General features: G+C 35.2%; 2 protein-coding genes across 3 annotated transcripts in view; one reads left to right on the top strand and one right to left on the bottom strand.

Moving 5' to 3' along the window:
* Positions 1-2,763: 2,763 nt before the first annotated feature.
* On the bottom strand, positions 2,764-3,528 carry LOC131875365 (secreted RxLR effector protein 161-like). Its single transcript, XM_059219465.1, has 2 exons — positions 3,031-3,528; positions 2,764-2,922 (listed from the first exon to the last, which is right to left on the bottom strand). The coding sequence occupies exons 1-2, from the start codon at positions 3,526-3,528 to the stop codon at positions 2,764-2,766; spliced, it is 657 nt and encodes a 218-aa protein (XP_059075448.1).
* A 5,631-nt stretch (positions 3,529-9,159) lies between these two features.
* The window catches only part of LOC131037894 (U-box domain-containing protein 33), a 64,927-nt gene continuing 54,563 nt past the window's right edge, over positions 9,160-19,523 (top strand). Inside the window, exons 1-5 of one of the 2 annotated variants that reach the window (XM_057970136.2) lie at positions 9,160-10,151; positions 10,238-10,356; positions 10,538-10,662; positions 10,756-10,883; positions 11,013-11,317. In XM_057970136.2, the coding sequence (XP_057826119.2) occupies positions 9,896-10,151; positions 10,238-10,356; positions 10,538-10,662; positions 10,756-10,883; positions 11,013-11,317 (933 nt within the window). In that variant the 5' untranslated portion in view covers positions 9,160-9,895. The remainder of the gene's footprint in view (positions 10,152-10,237; positions 10,357-10,537; positions 10,663-10,755; positions 10,884-11,012; positions 11,318-19,523) is intronic. The other variant, XM_057970134.2, reaches the window with a different exon arrangement.

The raw sequence follows: 19,523 nt of genomic DNA, 5'->3' as shown, positions 1-19,523 counted from the left end.
ATTGGATAAATGCCCAAATCTACCACAAACATAGTATTTCACATTCATTCTAGAATTTTCTGAATTGTGACCAATTTGTTGCATTTGGAACATTGACTGGTGGGTGGATTATTCTGATTATTTCTAAATCTGCACTGATTTTCTCTATGACCAAACTTGTTGCAATTAAAACATATCCCATTAAATTTATAAGCATTAGGTTGTCTTACCGGTTTGTTCTGATCTTGATTGTTTGCAGTACTAGAACTTTTTCCAACTTCAAAACCTGCTCTGATACTTAATGTCATTGATTATATGCAAAATTGTTTGCTCTGATACTTAATGTCATTGATTATATGCAAAATTGTGTTTGCTCTGATACTTAATGTCATTGATTATATGCAAAATTGTGTTTGTAAATCTGCAGTAATAATCTCATGTGAATTTTTTTTAGTTCATCCGTTAGTTGGAGTAAATGATGTGTCTCATAGAGCATATGAAAATTGTTTAGTCAATGTATCTTGATCATTCTTCTTAGATCGTGTAAGGTTTTAGTATTTCTGATCAGCAGTTCTTGTTTCTTATTTAATGCAAATTGTATCGTGTCAAAAGATCTTAAAGGTTATATCAAGTTATCAGAAGTTTTATTTGTTGAATTTTATTACACCCTGATTCATCCCCTCTCAGAGTGAAACCACTTCCAAGATCCTCCACATCTGCAGTCTACCGATCTTTCTTATATTTGAATGAATTGTGTCAACTTGTCTACTGTCACATCTGTTGGAAGTAACGAGTACTCTGAGAGGGGGAGGGGGTGAATCAGAGTACACTAAATCATTTAACTTAAAAGAACAGTTCTAAGATGGCCACAAAAACTGAAAACTATGAGTTCATTTGAAAAGCTTGCATCAACATGTGATTGAGAAAGAAACTTAAGAAAACATGAAATTAGTGTATCAGAGTACTAAACATAATTGAGAAGCGAACACAAAGACACAGTTTTTTTTTGTGCTGAGTGAAAACCCTCGAAATCCAACTAGATTTCATCATAGGGAAAAAACACTCCAATCATTTTATTAATTTTAACCACCAACCAATACATCCAATTTAGCAGCCCTGCTGCAAGGAGCTTCAACCCCTACCCTTTTCAATAGTTTCTGAGTGGATTCATGATGACATATTTCAATCTATTCTGAAATTGTTGTATCATGAATCTTTATTACAACACAAAAGTATGATATTTAGTGAGTTTGCCAACAACAGAGATCTCAAAGTATACTTTTCTTTTCTTTCCCTCAAAAACAATACACAGTCGCTTCTCCTACATTTACATATATATATCCCTCACTTTTGAAAGAGACACATACATGTAAATGTACTCGAAACAGAATCAGACAGTTACCAAAAACTGATTTTGATTTCATTTTACAGACCACAACCCATGTAGGGTTTTTAATATCCATTTCTCAATAACGCTTATCCAACTGATAAGATCTTCTAAAGAGACCCTCGTATAGGGTAACCAACTGAACAGTCGTTAAAACTGGTTTAGTAAATCTCGAAAATGATTTCCGAAAAATCCTGTAAAAACCCTTGATATAAACATAGTAACAAACCCATAAAGGGTTAACAAGAATCTTCAACATAATTTCACTAATTACCTTTGAAACTGCAACAAACCCTTAACGATTTGATAAACAATAAAAAACAGTTACTTTTACAATGCCGGAAGATAAGGGAAGAACAAATAGTTATCTCCAACTAAACCAAAGAAGAAAAACACTTGCCTCTTTCAACATTTATCATTTTTCTTCAAAAAAAAACTTACAGTGCATACCTGTGCGAAAACAAACAGTAAGATTACCAGCAGCGAGTATGGTCAGAGCTCTAATCGACGTAGTATGCATTTTGTTTAGGAAGCCCATCAATTCCCAGAGAAAGAACGGGAGCAAGAAATATAAGTAACCCAAAAACATTCTCCCTGTTTTCAAATCACAGAGCAAGTGCAGCTGAGAGTGATAAAAACAACACTGGCTTCAACGAACGGTGCTTTTGAAATATCCCAAAGCAAAATAAATTCCTTTTTGACATCCGGAAGTAGCTCATAATGCCAGCCACGTGAGAAAACTGACTCAAGGCAAACTCAACCATAATGCAAACCTGAGTTAAAAGACCGAAGTGATTAACATGGCGTGGAAAATAAGAAACCCATATGTTGTCATCGAATATGCCTTGTCATCAAGGACAAAATAGAAAAGTCAACAAACTCCCCCTTTGTCCTTGATGGCAAAAACATAACCACCATTGAACAGAGGGATAGAATTATATCAACCATATCGTGTAATCCAGAACTAGAAGCACTTCTGACATGCTGAAACAGATTAACGTACAAGTGCAAACTATATTGCCAAAAGAACTGGAAATCAAACTGATGACCAAAAAATCATTGTCAGGATTCAGAATCAGGGAACCAAGATATCATTGTAACTGTGTAAATCTGAAACAATGGGAATAAGCAATAGAACCATCATGAACCAAATCATGAAAACCATCTCGTGTAGCAATAGAACCAAATCATGAAAAACCATCTCATGTAGCAATAGAACCATCATAAAAACCATCTCATGTAGCAATAGAACCATCATAAAAACCATCTCATGTAGCAATAGAACTATCATAAAAAACCATCATAATAGAACCAAGATATTCTCCCCCTTTTTTGTCAGCAAGGACAAAGAGGGCTTGGGTGGGAGCATGGTGAGAAGCTCCCCCATACTGAAGAAATTAAGTTGAAATAAAAGATTGAGAGTAAACTCCCAAACGATCATGCAGCCGCATGAATGTATCCTTTGGTAAAGCTTTGGTAAAAATGTCTGCAACTTGTGCCTGGGAGGACACATGAACAAGAATGATTTCATTTGCAGTCACTTGATCACGTAAAAACTGTAATTTAAGTGCAACATGTTTGGTACGGGAATGCATCACAGGATTTTTTGAAATTTGAATAGTACTGGTATTGTCACAGAATATAGTCATAGGTTTGGATATCACAACACCCAGATCTGCCAACTGATAAGACATCCAAAGCATTTGAGTACAGCAAGCTGTGGCAGCAATATACTCAGATTCAGCTGTGGACAGAGTGACACAGTCTTGCTTCTTGCTGTGCCAAGAAACCAGCCGGTCACCAAGGAAGAAAGCTGCACCACTAGTACTTCGTTGATCATCAATACAACCTCCCCAGTCAGCATCAGTATACCCTATCAATGTAAAATCACCATGTTTTGGATACCATAAACCAAAATCCAGAGTACCTTGGATGTATTTAAAAATTTTTGTTACTGCATTTAAATGAGATTGTCTAGGAGCAGACTGATAGCGTGAGACCAAACAAACCGCTTGCATTAAGTCAGGTCTAGAAGCAGTGAGATAGAGCAAGCTTCCTACCATAGACCGATATTTACTTTGATCAACAAGTGGAGAATCATCAACCTTAACCAGCTTACACCCAGTTTCCATAGGTGTACCAACATGAGTACACTGGTCCATCTGAAATCTTTTTAACATCTCTTTTGCATATTTAGTTTGTGAAATGAAAAGTCCATGTTCTAGTTATGACACTTGGATACCCAAGAAAAAAGATAAAGGTCCCAGCATTGACATTTCAAATTCAGATTCCATAATGGTTGAAAAACTCTGTGATAATTCATCATTTGTAGATACAAATATGATATCATCTACGTAGATTTCAATAGCTAGAAGATCATTGCTAACAACTTTAGTATATAATGTACTGTCAACATTGCCTTTAGTGAAACCTTTAGAAATCAAATGTGAATCAAGTCTAAAGTACCAAGCATGTGGTGCTTGTTTCAGACCATAAAGTGCTTTCTTTAATCTGTAAACATGATCTGTATACTCAGAAGATTCAAAACCTTCTGGTTGCTCCATATAAACCTCTTCTTCTAGATATCCATTCAGAAAAGCAGTTTTAACATCCATCTGGTACACTATAAATTCTTTAAATGAGGCATAAGCAAGAAACATTCTAATGGATTCTAAACGAGCTACAGGAGCAAACGTTTCCCCAAAATCTATCCCTTCTTGTTGAGCATACCCTTTGCACACAAATCTAGCTTTGTTTCTAATAACTTTTCCTGATTCATCTAACTTATTTATGAAAATCCATTTTCCTCCAATTACATTTTTGTCATCTGGACGAGGAACAAGTTCCCATGTTTTATTTTTCTCAATTTGATTAATTTCATCTTTCATTGCATTTAACCAGGATTGATCATTTAGGGCTTCAGAAACATTTTGTGGTTCAAAATCTGTTAAAAGACAAAAGTGCTCAGCCATCTGAGCTTGTTCTATTTGTTTTGCCTTTCTACGAGTCATTATACCTGCATCTTTATCACCAATCACAAGTGTTTCAGGATGTCGTTTAGCAATTATCTTGGAAGGTGTTTTCTGAGGTATGTCTTCCTTAAAATTAGGAACTTCCTCTTGGTTACTTGAGCTAGTTTCATCTTCTTTGGTCATGACTGGTTCCTTTGATGTTGAGGCATTACCAATTTCTAAATTAGATTCCTCATCATCATCTTGAATCTGATTTTTCATCACATTCTGATTTTCATTGAAAACTACATTAACAGATTCAACAATTTTATTCAAGCGTTTATTAAAACACTTGTATGCTTTGCTGTTTGAAGAATAACCTAAGAAAATTCCTTCATCAGATTTAGCATGAAAGCTATCAAGATTTTCAAAATCATTCTTGATAAAACACTGACAACCAAAGATTCTAAAATGCTTGACAGATGTTGTTTTTCCATACCATAGTTCATAAGGAGTGTAAGTTGTTCTTATTCTGATTTGTACTCTATTTAAAATATATACAGCTGTATGAACAGCTTCTTTCCAATGTTTATCAGACATATTAGATTCATTAAGCATAGTTCTTGCCATTTCTTTTACAGTTCTGTTTTTTCTTTCAACTACCCCATTTTGTTGGGGAGTCCGAGCGGCAGAATACTGTCTTTTAATCCCATGATTTTCGCAATACTCAACAAAATCTTGAGAAGTGAATTCACCTCCCTTATCTGATCTTAAGCATTTTAGTTTCAAATCAGACTCTTTTTCAACCATTTTTCTAAATATTTTAAACCTAACAAAAGCCTCTGACTTATGCTTGAGAAAAGTTACCCATACCATTCTGGTGTAGTCATCTACGAACAACATAAAATATTTTTCACCATTCAGTGACTGTGTTTTCGTAGGACCACACAAATCTGTGTGAACTAATTCTAGTGGCCTTGAGGATAGAAACTCCTTAGATTTGAAAGATGACTTAGTTTGTTTGCCTTTTACACATTCACTGCAAACAGAGTTTGTAGGTCTACTGATCAGAGGTAGACCTCGAACATTTTTATTTTTTGTTGATTCTAACCATATTATCGAAATTAACATGACCAAATCTCCTATGCCATAACCAATTTTCATCTATACAACTCATAAGACACATGCCTGCACTTTGTTCTTGATATTTGGAGTCTGATAAATGATACAAATTACCATGTGTTCTGAAACCATTTGCAATTATTTTCCCTGACTTTTCTTTAATCACACATCCGTGAGAATTAAACACAACTTGACGACCACTATCACAAATCTGACTAATGCTTAGCAAGTTATACTTTAATCCTTCAACATAATAGACATCATTTATAGGAGTGTCTTTGTTTATCATGACTGTTCCCATTCCAGTAATGTATAGACCCGTATTATCACCAAATTCAACAAAACCTCCTGGATGACTTTCTAAGGCTGAAAACTTGTTTTTGTCTCCTGTCATATGATGAGAACATCTGCTATCCAAAACCCAAATAGAAGAATTTGTAGATATTAGAGCTGTTTGAACAAGCATAGATTGTTCAAGTTTTGGTCTCCACATTTTTGCAGGTTTTTGTAACTTTTTACAGTACTTAGAAGTGTGACCATATTGATAACATGTAAAACATCTTATGTCTCTGACAAAACCAAAAGACTGTTTATGACCAAAAATAGAAGCTCTAGCAAATCTGCAAGTATTTACTTTGTGCCCAAACAGATTACAAAAATGACAATAGCCATGGAAAAATCTGTTATTTGAAAACTGATTTTTATTTGCTATTACAGAATTTTGCTGTGACGTTTCTCCTTTTTCAGTAGAATGTTGTTGTTTTTCAAGAGTGTATACTTGTTTCTGTAGAGTACTAATTTCTTGTTCTTTTCTTTCAATAAGACTTCTTTGAGTTTCAATAACCTTGTTTGCATTTACTATATCAAGTTGTAAGATCTGATTGGAATCTTCATAAGAAACTACAAGTTTCTTAAATCTTTTTACTTCTTGAAGAGCACAAAGAAGTTCTTCTTCGAGATTTACATCTTCTATTTCAACTTCAGAATCTGATTCAGTTTTTACTGCAACTGGGTTTTCAAATTCAACTTTGGTCATGAATAGTGTTTCACAACCATCAACATTTGACTCATCAGATTCGTCTTCAGTCTCTTCTTTTGACATAAGACTCTTCTTTTTAAAATTGTTCAACCTTTTATTAGGATTCCAAGGTTTTTTAAACGATTTTTCAGATTTATCCTCATCTTTACTTAGATCTAAATACGGACATTTTGCTGCAAAGTGACTAGTTTTACCATAGCCAAAACATTTAAACTTTCCTTGAAACTTCTTCCTAAGTTTCCTAACCAATAAAGTTTCAAAAACATCAGATAATTCAGACTCACTCTCTTCCTATTTCTCAATTTTAAAAGTTGTTTCCTTAGAGGTAGAAGGGGTATTACCAATTCTCATTTCGTAAGCAGTAAGAGTACTTTGAAGCTGATGCACAGTCATTTTAGAGAAATTTTTCTTCTCTTCAAGGGCAGATATTTTAGTTTCAAATTTTGGTAGTAATGTTCTAATTACTTTTGCAACCACATCATGTTCATCAATTTCTTCACCAAGACCTTTTCGAGCATTTACAACTTCATCAATACGAAGAAAATAACTTGCCACTGTCTCATCATTATTCATTTTCAAATCATCAAACTGAGTTTTTAACGTAATCAATTTTGATTCTTTAACCTTCTCATTACCTTGATAAATAGATTCAAGATTTTTCCATACCTCATTAGCTGATTTGAAGTACATTACTTTAACAAATACTTCTTTTGATAACCCACAAAGAATTGCAAAGCGAGCTCTCTTATCCAGTTCATATTTCGTCCTTTCATCTGCATCAGTAGGTACAATAGATGGTACATCATACTTGTTAGAAACAACTTCCCACATTCTGACATCCAGAGAATGAATAAATGCTTCCATTCTAACTTGCCAAAAAATGTAATCTGTGCCATCAAATAAAGGAGCTCTAGTGAGCGAGGCACCTTCAGCTTGTGACATGATAACTTCCAAAATAACCAGGATCAATCCTAGGACAAACCTATGAGGACCCTATGCTCTGATACTAATTGTTGGAAGTAACGAGTACTCTGAGAGGGGGAGGGGGTGAATCAGAGTACACTAAATCATTTAACTTAAAAGAACAGTTCTAAGATGGCCACAAAAACTGAAAACTATGAGTTCATTTGAAAAGCTTGCATCAACATGTGACTGAGAAAGAAACTTAAGAAAACATGAAATTAGTGTATCAGAGCACTAAACATAATTGAGAAGCCAACACAATGACACAGTTTTTTTTGTGTTGAGTGAAAACCCTCAAAATCCAACTAGATTTCATCATAGGGAAAAAACACTCCAATCATTTTATTAATTTTAACCACCAACCAATACATCCAATTTAGCAGCCCTGCTGCAAGGAGCTTCAACCCCTACCCTTTTCAATAGTTTCTGAGTGGATTCATGATGACATATTTCAATCTATTCTGAAATTGTTGTATCATGAATCTTTATTACAACACAAAAGTATGATATTTAGTGCGTTTGCCAACAACAGAGATCTCAAAGTATACTTTTCTTTTCTTTCCCTCAAAAACAATACACAGCCGCTTCTCCTACATTTACATATATATATCCCTCACTTTTGAAAGAGACACATACATGTAAATGTACTCGAAACAGAATCAGACAGTTACCAAAAACTGATTTTGATTTCATTTTACAGACCACAACCCATGTAGGGTTTTTAATATCCATTTCTCAATAACGCTTATCCAACTGATAAGATCTTCTAAAGAGACCCTCGTATAGGGTAACCAACTGAACAGTCGTTAAAACTGGTTTAGTAAATCTCGAAAATGATTTTCGAAAAATCCTGTAAAAACCCTTGATATAAACATAGTAACAAACCCATAAAGGGTTAACAAGAATCTTCAACATAATTTCACTAATTACCTTTGAAACTGCAACAAACCCTTAACGATTTGATAAACAATAAAAAACAGTTACTTTTACAATGCCGGAAGATAAGGGAAGAACAAATAGTTATCTGCAACTAAACCAAAGAAGAAAAACACTTGCCTCTTTCGACATTTATCATTTTTCTTCAAAAAAAATCTTACAGTGCATACCTGTGCGAAAACAAACAGTAAGATTACCAGCAGCGAGTATGGTCAGAGCTCTAATCGACGCAGTATGCATTTTGTTTAGGAAGCCCATCAATGCCCAGAGAAAGAACGGGAGCAAGAAATATAAGTAACCCAAAAACATTCTCCCTGTTTTCAAATCACAGAGCAAGTGCAGCTGAGAGTGATAAAAACAACACTGGCTTCAACGAACGGTGCTTTTGAAATATCCCAAAGCAAAATAAATTCCTTTTTGACATCCGGAAGTAGCTCATAATGCCAGCCACGTGAGAAAACTGACTCAAGGCAAACTCAACCATAATGCAAACCTGAGTTAAAAGACCGAAGTGATTAACATGGCGTGGAAAATAAGAAACCCATATGCTGTCATCGAATATGCCTTGTCATCAAGGACAAAATAGAAAAGTCAACAACATCTACCATCCTCACATACTTTCTGGATGTTTCTGATATTTATTGTTGACTTATCTTAGCTGTTTTGTGTACTACAAGTTGTAATGAAATCTCCCATATAATCAATGTATTCCATAAAGATCAGTAGACCACAATAACATGATGCATTTGTAATCAATTCAGTGATGAATGAAAATATGTTTGTTTTGTATATTTTTGCTCTGTTTTTTCCTCCCCTGTTTGCTATCACGATGGAGTTGTGGGAACAAAAGATGACAAGCTGCACGCCAGTCCTCCCTCTGTGCTGACAGCAGGAAGGTTCCATTTGCAGCAAATCCAACCGATTCCTCTGCACAACCATTCTTCCCCCGCGCATTCGCTACCGCACCAAGGTTTTCCCACCCACCGTTTACAGCACCTTTCAAACTTTTTTGTGTTATCCTAACGTAATTGTTAAAAAAGGCGAACAATTACGTTAGGATAACACAAATGTCGGCATAATGTCCCAAACAGAGGTCGGACAAGATGTTTCTATGTCATGAGCTGTGTGTGTGACCCACAACTTTAAGAAATTTCTTTATCTTCGAGCACAGGCATGCCGTGACATACGCGTCATAGAACATGCTTCATATGTATGTTACTTGGAACTTGAGTACGTCCGAAAGGGCCATTTTGGGATTTAATTACAATGGTCAAACTGAAGTGTGTGGTTCAAAGCTTCCCGGAAATGAGACCCTTTTTATGCTTTATTAATTCTTCAGAATCCTAAACGTTCACTATAACTGCAATTTCACTACATTGGTCAAAATCAAGTGTGTGGTTCAGAGCTTCCCGGAACTGAGACCCTTCTTATGCTTTATTTATTCTTCAGAATCCTAAACGTTCACTCTAATTGCCGTTGTCCGGTCTAAGGGGGTTTTAGAGTTCACAGACATTAAACATGAGAACTGAAGTGGGAGTCCGACGGCATCAGGGAGCTCCTCAAGGTTGTACGGAGGAAGAAATTGAAGAGATTGAAGAAGTTATCCTTCAAGAGAGTAATCCTCCTCAGGAGGAAATTTATGTGGCCGTTGGAAAAGACGTCTGCGAGAGCGTCAGTGCTGTCAAATGGGCGCTGCAAAACTTGAGTAATAGAGAAGAAACCCTAATAATTCTTCTTCATATTCAGCTTCCACTTCGCAGCATACCAACACCCAGTAAGCATTTCAATCTTTGATTGACTACCTAGCATAAAAATTTCACTTTGTTTTCATTCATAAATTGGACGTTTTCGGGATTGCAGTGGGCAAACTTCCGGTGAACCAAGTAAGCGAGGATGTCGTGGCCGCCCACCTCAGGGAGAAAAAGGAGGAGCTCAACAGTCGCATGCAAAAATATTTGGATATTTGCACAAAAGCCCAGGTACGTTTCTGCCCCACTTTGTTAAATAGGTAGAGCTATATGATGATTTAATTGAATTGTTTTCATGTTAACTGTACTTTACAACTTAATTGCAGTTAGAATGCCCATAAATTTTATAAGAAGCACTGCAGAAACCCTAGTTTTATGAAAATAATTAGAACGTTAATACACTGGCGCACAGGTCAAAGCAGAGATTTTGTTTGTTGAGAAAGATGATGTTGCCAAAGGAATTGTTGAAGTGGTCTCAGAGAAGGGCGTCGAGAAGCTTATCATGGGAACAACTTCAGCCGGTGGTGCTATATCTAGGTACACAAAAACCTAACTTGTACATTATTCTATTTTGCAATATTATAAGAATTTTTTATTCATTATTGTGAGATTTTCTCAAAAAATGTACAGGAGGATGAGGATGAGAACTCGAGGCAAAGCGGATTATGTAAGAAGGCACGCCATCGAGTCCTGCGACGTCTGGATTGTGTGTAAAGAAAAGCTGGTATTACACAAGGAAAGCTCTCCAGTAGATGATGGTCAGTACAGAATAAGAGTTCAATTGATCTATTTTAGCAAATAGATTTTTTGTTACTCTTGGCTGAACTATTATTGGGGCCGAAATTTATAAGCACCGTTTTTCTTGGATGTTTGCTAATATCGAGTAGTAGCCCAGAAATGTAAGAGATTCAGAACTCCTTCGTCTGATTTGCTGAGAGAACGGTCGGAACCGTGTACAGTTGAGCCTTCTTCGGAAATCTGTCACAGATCGGCTTCAGCACCGCCAAACTTCGGTGGGGATCTGCAAATCTGCAAGAGAGATAGTACGTCTACTTGGTCCGAAGAAGTGAACGACTCAAAAAGAACGTTCACGATCGATAAAGATTCCTCTCGTTCGGAATCAGTAGATCTCCATTTTGATGAAGTATACGCTTATGACACTGTTCAGCCTCAACCCCAAGGAGGAAACCAGGTATTTCCTCCCGCCCAATCATTGAAAATTGTTACAATATTGAATAAAACTGAATAGATAGCTTTAATCTATCCATAAGAGTTGAACTTTGCTATCAATTAGTTTTAATTACGTTTCAAATTAGATTTAAGGATTGTAAGAATGTGTAATGATTTTATAATCTCTACGATGATATATAGAAGTAGTTAATATCAATTGTTAGGATCTTTGTCTTGCTGTTTCTATTATGCTGTGTAATATTTTTATTATAATTTTAAACCATTTTATCAATACATCAAATTGAGATTGGGTGTGATTTTATTATAAAAGTGTTTAAAAAAACTTGAGTGTTTTTATTGGTGATGTTTCAGATATACGAGCAGTATCAGATAGACAAAGTTTGTAGTAGAGAGTGTAAGTGTAGTTTGTGAATGTGTTTGCCTGGATCTTTGACTATATGCATACTGGTCTGAGAAGAGGAAAGTGCGATACTTTCTTTAAAGAAGAGCTTAGGTCTGAAAGTGATGTTGATTGAATTAGGAAGAAGAAAATGAAATTATCCAATCATTTGAATGACTACTAGATACATTGAGATCATCAAAGCATATTTGAAATGGTTGTTAGAGGAAATATAGGTTACTTGACATGCCTCAGGATAGATGTTGAATAAGGAGAGGTGCTTAATGTTTCAAAAGGAGTAAGACTGTATTCATGTGATACTTTGGAGGATGCTTGGTTATAAGGAGGATGTTGGGGGTATTTTAATATGAACAGAAAGGGTTTGTAATATATATAGTGATATGCTAAATGCTCAAGAAAATCAAATTTTTCATTAAGGGGTAGTATTAGAGTAATGAGTAATTAAATAAGTGTGACTACTAGAAATTTGTTTGAATACCATCAATAAGAGTGGTACTTGTGTCAATAATTGGTACTATTTTTCCACTTAATTTTAATTAGCTATCAAGATAGATTCCAGAATTGTAAAAAATTATTATGATTTTTTAATCTCTATAATTTTGTAATAATATTTAATATCTCTATTTTACTTCTTATATTTAGCTATATGAAATGTTCTACTATAATTTGCATGGTTTCCACCAAAGAATTGTTAACATTTTTGAAGATGCACCCTACTCTTTCAAACTATAAATAGTCAAATGCATAATGTATGGTCACTCTTTATTTCTAATTATACTTTCTATTTTATTTTTGGATGTTTGAACCACAAGGACTATTTGCATGTTTCTTATTTTTATTTTGTTTTTTATGTAGTTGTTATGTATCTTATTGTAGACACCCAAAATTGTCCAGTCTAATTAAATAAATATTTTGTTTTTTATGTAGTTGTTATGTATTTTATTTATTTAATTATCTAAGCTTAATTCTTCTATTAATTAAATAAATCTTTATTTATTTAATTAATTCATTTATCCTCTTCTAGCCTTATTTCTCATTTAAATAAATACATTTATTTATTTAAATTATCATTTTCCTAAATTAAATAAATATTCCTATTTATTTAATTATCCGGCCTCTTCTATTAATTAAATAAATCTTTATTTATTTAATTAATTCATTAACCTTTTCTACCCATGACACATGTCATTCATCTCTTAATTCCTACACTACCTACCCCTTTCATTATTTTATTATTTCTTTTACCTACCCTTCAATCATAGCCGACCTCCTTTTACACCTCTCAATCTTATCCCTCCATTTCATATAGTGTCTTCTATATAAGGAGATGCTTCCTTCATTATCAAACCCTAATCGACAATCTGGAGGACTCGACTACACTACGATCCTACTTGCAACCACATTCCGTTCTTTGTTGAGCTCTTGTGCATATAAAATCTGAGAGCAAATATATCAAGCAAGATCAATGGAGATAGGAAGATTGGAGATCCAAACCCTATTGGACATGTGATGGTATAATCTTTGTGATTTCATTTGATTTGCATTGTTTTAGGTAATCTTCATATGTTATGGTGGATCTTTGTTGTCGTTAGGCTAGGGTTTTGTGGTTGGATTCATTTAGCCTTTCAATATTGTTATTATTGTTATCCATTTTCACCATATACACTTATATACATGAGAATAAATTTTATAAATAGTTTTAATCTTTGGATCACAAGTACAAGATCAATTTTTTATTAATTAAAAGTAAGATAGGCCTGAAGCTTTACATAACTGCTAAATAGAAACACATAGGGCACATGAGGAATGCTCGCCTAGTCAAGGAAAATAACAAAAAAACAAAACTTACGAGGAACCACCCAAGGAACATAGAAAGACTAGAGACAAAACCAAAAAACTAAAACCAAAAAGCCACCCGCCATAGACACAAAGGGATGGTCTACTGGGTGGATTCATTACATTCTTGACAATCTTTACATAGACCAATGAATTGATCAGAGAAATAAATTTTCTTGTTAGAGTCCTTAACAGAGGTCAAATTACCAAAATTCCATACTATCTTTGATCGTAAAGATGGGAGGCTCCATTGTAGAAAATGGAGACATCACATGTCTCCTATGCTTTTCTTTCCTATGATCAGTTTCCTCCTAAATAGTCTGTAAAGCACCTAAATTCTTCAATGCCATTTCCTAACTCAACGTAAATATTTCCTCATTTTTCACCTCCAGATATCCTGACCTTCCTTAAACTCCAACACAACCATACTTTTATTTCTCTAAGACATCTCTTCACCGAGGTCATTCAAAATTCCCTCGACCTCATCCCATTTCTCAAAATTTACATCCATATTACTAGCAGCCTCCAAGACCCATTCATCCTTTTCCTACATTTCCCATTTATCAACCCTAGCTCTCACATCTATCATAGCCTCAATCCTATTGATCTTTCTTATAGCCACATAAAACTAAGAGAAGAGCCCTTTAATAATCAATATTCCCAATACTACCTTCTATCCTCCAAACCTTAGCAACCAAAGTAGGGGGCTTTGGATTGGGGTTAGGGACTTCCTATTAAAGAAAGAGTCATCGGGCACTTCCTCATCATCTAAATCTAGCAACTCCATATCTTTTGAAGACAAATTAAGGGAGATTTTCTATTTCGCACCCCTTATAGTATTAAAGTAGGTGGGAAAAAACTTTGGTTTAAAGAAAGAGTCATCTTTAGAATTAGGTTTTGTAATAGGGGCATTAAGGAGCTCCACCACTAAGTTAGGGTCCAAAAAAGGGCTAGAGGGATTAAACACAGGATTAGTGGATAGGGATAAAGCTAGATGAAAATTGTGGAGCCTAAGGATTAATACTTCATGAAGAGGAAGAGAATTTTTGAAATTGGCTTTAGCTACTGAATGAGTCAAATAAGAATAGATCCTAAAAGTAAAGTTCATTTTTATGCCATACCTAAGGTGGTTAAGCATAGGGAAGAGTAAGGTATGAAATCTCTTAAATCACCCATCCAAGATGAAGTAATTCAAAAGTAAAAGGGCAACGTCCTTCCAAATTCCAAGTAGTTCTTCTCTATTATACTAGCTCTATAGCCTTGAAATCCCTTCACCAGAATTGAAAAATATCTTAAATTCCTCTTTGTATGACCCTTTCGGCTTCTTTTGAAATGATTCCTTCCTACAACAAACTAGTGATAGAAGTGATAATGTTTGGACAAACTTTGAATGAAACTCCCCCAATTTGCACCTCAATCTTCTACCAAGATTGAGATTTTTTTTTGGATAGCTCAAGATCAAAACCCTGCATGCATTCAACATATCTTGTTAGGTTCCCCTTGACCACCTTCCACCAAAACTTGGCATTATTTTTAAACTCATCGCGAGTATCAGGTTTAGTTTGTATAAGGCCTCCCATGATCATTATCACAGAGTTTCTAAAAGAAAAAATCAGATAGGGAGAGCCAAAACTAGCAGTAGGAAGATGGAAACGCTTACAAGGGAAGGGGAAATGACACTACTATTTGAAAGAGACGTCTTCCACCAAAACCATAAAGGACTAACTAAAAGGGTGGCGATAATAATGAACAAGGTAGCCCTTGGATTATACTCCATCATGAGCCTTATGTTGCCAAGGATAGAAACACAAACCAAATCTAGGATATCATAAATACCCATCCATATTTTCAAAATATTGGAAAATGGGCCTAATGAAGCCAATAGGTGTCCACGAATTTATTTCCTTCCCTTTGCATGTGATAAAGATAAATGGGTCTTGTCTCACGAATAAGGTCCCAACACTTTGCAATGAGGAAATCACATTTTCAATCGAGTTTGGACGTATTCTTGAGTAATAAGATAGTATTTTTTGAATCACCTTCTATAATGATTCAATTGTACCTTTCTATCATTCACAATAACTAGGCTATAATAAATAGTTACAACCTTTGCCATACTTGAAGTTTGTGTACCCAAATTGGTCATATAGGGAAGGATTATTTTTCCCTATACTCATGAATGACCCCACCCCACATACCCAACCTAGATTTTCTTTAGAAGACCTATTAAAGTTTAATTTCACCTATCCAAAGTCAAGGGGGGTGGGCATTTAATATAATTCTTAAATCTAATAGGCAAGGATATGAATCTAGACAAAGAATTTGTTAAGCATTAGTTTTTGAGCCACATACCAGTCCAAGATCAAGGTCAAACTAGAATGCTTACATCTTCCAAAATAGACCATATTTTCCTTGACACTAACCATAATAGCAATAGCTAATGCCTCCCAATTGTTCTTCCTGTCCTTGAAGATTTTATTATTCCTTTCTTTCCATAGACACCGACTAGTATGGAAGAAACCTACCACCAAAGGTCTCTAATAAGAAGATGATTTGAAGGGGGGGACCAATTTGTCACACCATCCTTTAAATTCTCATTCTAAACCCACTCAATAAGGAATAGATGATCAATTCTCTATCTAATATCCAAGGAATACTAGAAATGAAACATAATGTGGTTGATACTTTCTTCTTCATTCTCACACAAGGCACATCTGTTAACAAAATGAAAACTACATATTTTAATATTATCCATAGCAAGGACTTTATGATGGCAAGCCATCCACCAAAAAAGAGCACTTTCAAGATCATATTCATTCTCAAAATTATGGACCAATTAAAGAGAGGAGGAGTGGAAGGCTTTCCAAAATCAAACCCAAAACTAACAAGATACCTTCCATCTTTTGAGGAAGCCCAAATCAACCTATCCTCAATAAATAGCCTGAAAACCTAAAGTTGTTAAGTACTCTAAGAATTTCTACAATCACCATCTTTGAATGAAGACTAATGTCAAATAGATTAAATTTCCACCTTGGTGGAGAAGAGCCCAATAGTCACTCACATAAATACCATACCCTACCAAAAGGATCCCTTCAATAGCCTAGAAAACTAGATGAAATTTAAGGGGGATAGAGGACACCCAAGGATCTTTCTAAAATCTCATGTTATGACAATTACTAACTTTCCACTAAATACCTTTTAAAAGGAGATATTATTTTTTTATCAAACTATTCCAAACGTGAGATCCTCTAGGAAGGATCTCAAAAGTCAAAAGTGCATAGTTATCTATACTATGAAGATACTTTATTTCATGACAATCAACTACTTTGCATCTTCATCAACAAGTCTCCAACCAGCTTTAGCCATAAGGATGAGATTTAAAGAGTGAGAATCCCAAATGATTAGACCGCCAAATCTCATATTATAAAAAGCTTTCTCCCAATCTATTAGGAACATTCTATTTTTCTTTTCTACTCTTGACCAAAGGAACCTTCTTTGGATGTTTTCTAACTTCTTGGCCTAGAATGTCAAGATATGGAAGAGAAAAAGGAGATAAATGGAAGCACTCTAGAGGGAATCTTTAAGAATCTAAATTTTACCCACATTACTTAAAAGAGCACATTTCTATCCCACTAGCTTCCTTTGAATCATTTCTATGAGCCCAATCGAGAATATTAACAAGGAGTATTAACTTCCCTTTTGATTGCCCTGAATGAACTTCCCCAGAAAATGCCCTTTTGATTGCCCTGAATGAACTTCCCCAGAAAATGCCTGATGCAGTTAACAAGGAGTATTAACAAGATTTTATAAAGGCTATTGTTGAGGCTTATAGGTTTAACTCAGACATACAATTAGCTCCTAACTTTTTAGGGACTAAGACAATGAAGGTTTTGTGAATCTGTTTCAATATGGAAGCTAAATACATGAATCCTTTGTAGTAATAATGATGTTCAGTACCACAATATCTAGTATTCTTGGAAAAAAGAAAGGGTAAAACACATCAAGACCCAAGGATTTGAAGAGCCCATAAGAAAAGATTACCACCTTGACTTCCACAATAGAGAACTTCCTCACCATGAAGCGTAGGGCCTCCTAATCAATAATGTTCAAATAGCTTAAATCAACCTATTAGAGGCTTAAAAAATCACTAGGTCCTGAGGAGGTTGAGGGTTAAGCAAAGACCAAAATGAGAGACAAATAGACTATTGATATCCTCAACCTTAGCATAGGAAGTACAATATGCTCCAATCAATTCATTCTTTTATTATGTCTACTAGCTGACTGGTAGAAGAATTTAGAATTCTTGTCACCTTCCTTAAGCCATTACACTTTGGATCTTTGCTTCTAGTAGAGTTCTCCTTTGACGACCAGATTATGAAGGTTGGCTAGGAGGGATTTCTCCATAAATGTTCTGTCTGAAGAGGCCCCTAACATCTTCATCTTTCATTGAATCAATTTAATGTAAATCTTTAAGTCATTTTTCTCAAAGATGTTACTTACTCGAGTGCAAATTATTTTTAAGAAGATTCAACTTACGAGAGACCCTGAAAATGGTAGTACCATGAATCTCAATATTCCATCACTGGGCCACAAGAGATTTAAAATTGGGGAAATGTAACCACATGATCTCAAAATAGAAGGGGAAGTGATGCCTAGGACCAACAAAATCCCATTGGGCCAAGATAGGGAAATGGTTCAAGCTGAAACAAATCTAGGATTTGAGATGGAAATGCCTAAGAATATTCCAAAAGGAGGAAATCATATACCAATCCAAGCACACTTAAATAAGGTTATTCTTGAATAGAGATTGGACCATGTATAATTGCTATCTTCAAAATCTAGACACAAAATCCCATTGGCTAAAAATTCTTTAAGGTCCAGCATACTATTAGAGAAATTAGGGGCACCTCTTAATTTCTCTGAGGGGAAAGGAGGGGAGTTGAAGTCTCCCATCATGATCCAAATAGAATATTGGGAGGACAACTGCTAATAGAGGAGAGAATCCCAAAGATCTTTCTTAGCGATAATATTTTTAGGAACTTATAAATATTCATGAGGGTATGTTACTCCTTAGTTATCTTAATCAAAAAATTAATAGACTAGAAACCTTTGTCTTGAAATCTCATAGTTTGAACAAGATTATGGGGTTTCCACAAAAGGCCAAAGCCTCCAAAAGTTCCTTCCACAATCAAAGCACGAGCATTTGAGAAAGGCCAAATGAAGTTACCAACATATAGAAAGGTTTTGAAACCTATTTTAGTTTCTTGAAGAAGCGAGATATCTAGCTTCAATTCCTTCACCAAGTTCTTCACCAAGATCTGTTTATGAAAACCATTGAGTCCCCTAATATTTCAGGACAGGATCTTCATTTGGAAGTATAGTAGGAGAAAAACTACTTCAAAGTACTTTGGAAATAATTTGCCACATCACAGGCAACATTTAATTGCCTCACTTCCTTTACAAACATTTTGCCAACCTTTGTATTCCTCCCGAGCACATTTATCATTTTACTACCACTTCCTAAAGGATGAGTACCAACACCAACCACACCCAAAAAGGATGACTTTTCCTAGGTAGAAATCTAAAGAGATTCTAGAGAAGATTCACAAAATTAACAATCTAGCTACAAAGGTGCCACCCCCTAGATAGGGGAGACAATAATTGGGGGCACATAACTAGGAAACATCCCAAGAGTAGAAAGCCCTTAGGAGGAGCCCAAACCAAATGAGACTAAATATAACACTTTGGAAGATTGGTAAACCACTTTAAACTTTGAGGAGTCCAACACCTATGCTTCAATCTCCAAATTGACAAGAGGGAGCATCACTTCTAGCAATAATTTTGGGGGAAAAGGCCCAATCCAAAAAGGGTAGGGTCCAACCCAACAACTAGAGCCTAAGAGATCGCATCCACACCACCTGCCTTAGCCATACCCATTTTAACCTTAGGAGAAGCTCCCTTAGAGGACTTG

The sequence above is a fragment of the Cryptomeria japonica genome, chromosome 4 (genome assembly GCF_030272615.1).
Source record: "Cryptomeria japonica chromosome 4, Sugi_1.0, whole genome shotgun sequence".
Classification (NCBI taxonomy): Eukaryota; Viridiplantae; Streptophyta; class Pinopsida; order Cupressales; family Cupressaceae; genus Cryptomeria; species Cryptomeria japonica.
Note: the sequence above shows the minus strand (reverse complement) of the source record. Positions and strands in the feature narration are given on the sequence as shown.

Bases quoted from the DNA above. Each gene is read 5' to 3' on its own strand.
- LOC131875365 (XM_059219465.1), bottom strand. From the start codon at position 3,528: ATGGACCAGTGTACTCATGTTGGTACACCTATGGAAACTGGGTGTAAG. The intron at 2,923-3,030 runs GTGATATCCAAA...CTTAAATTACAG, and splicing joins AGTTGGCAGATCTGGGTGTT to TTTTTACGTGATCAAGTGAC.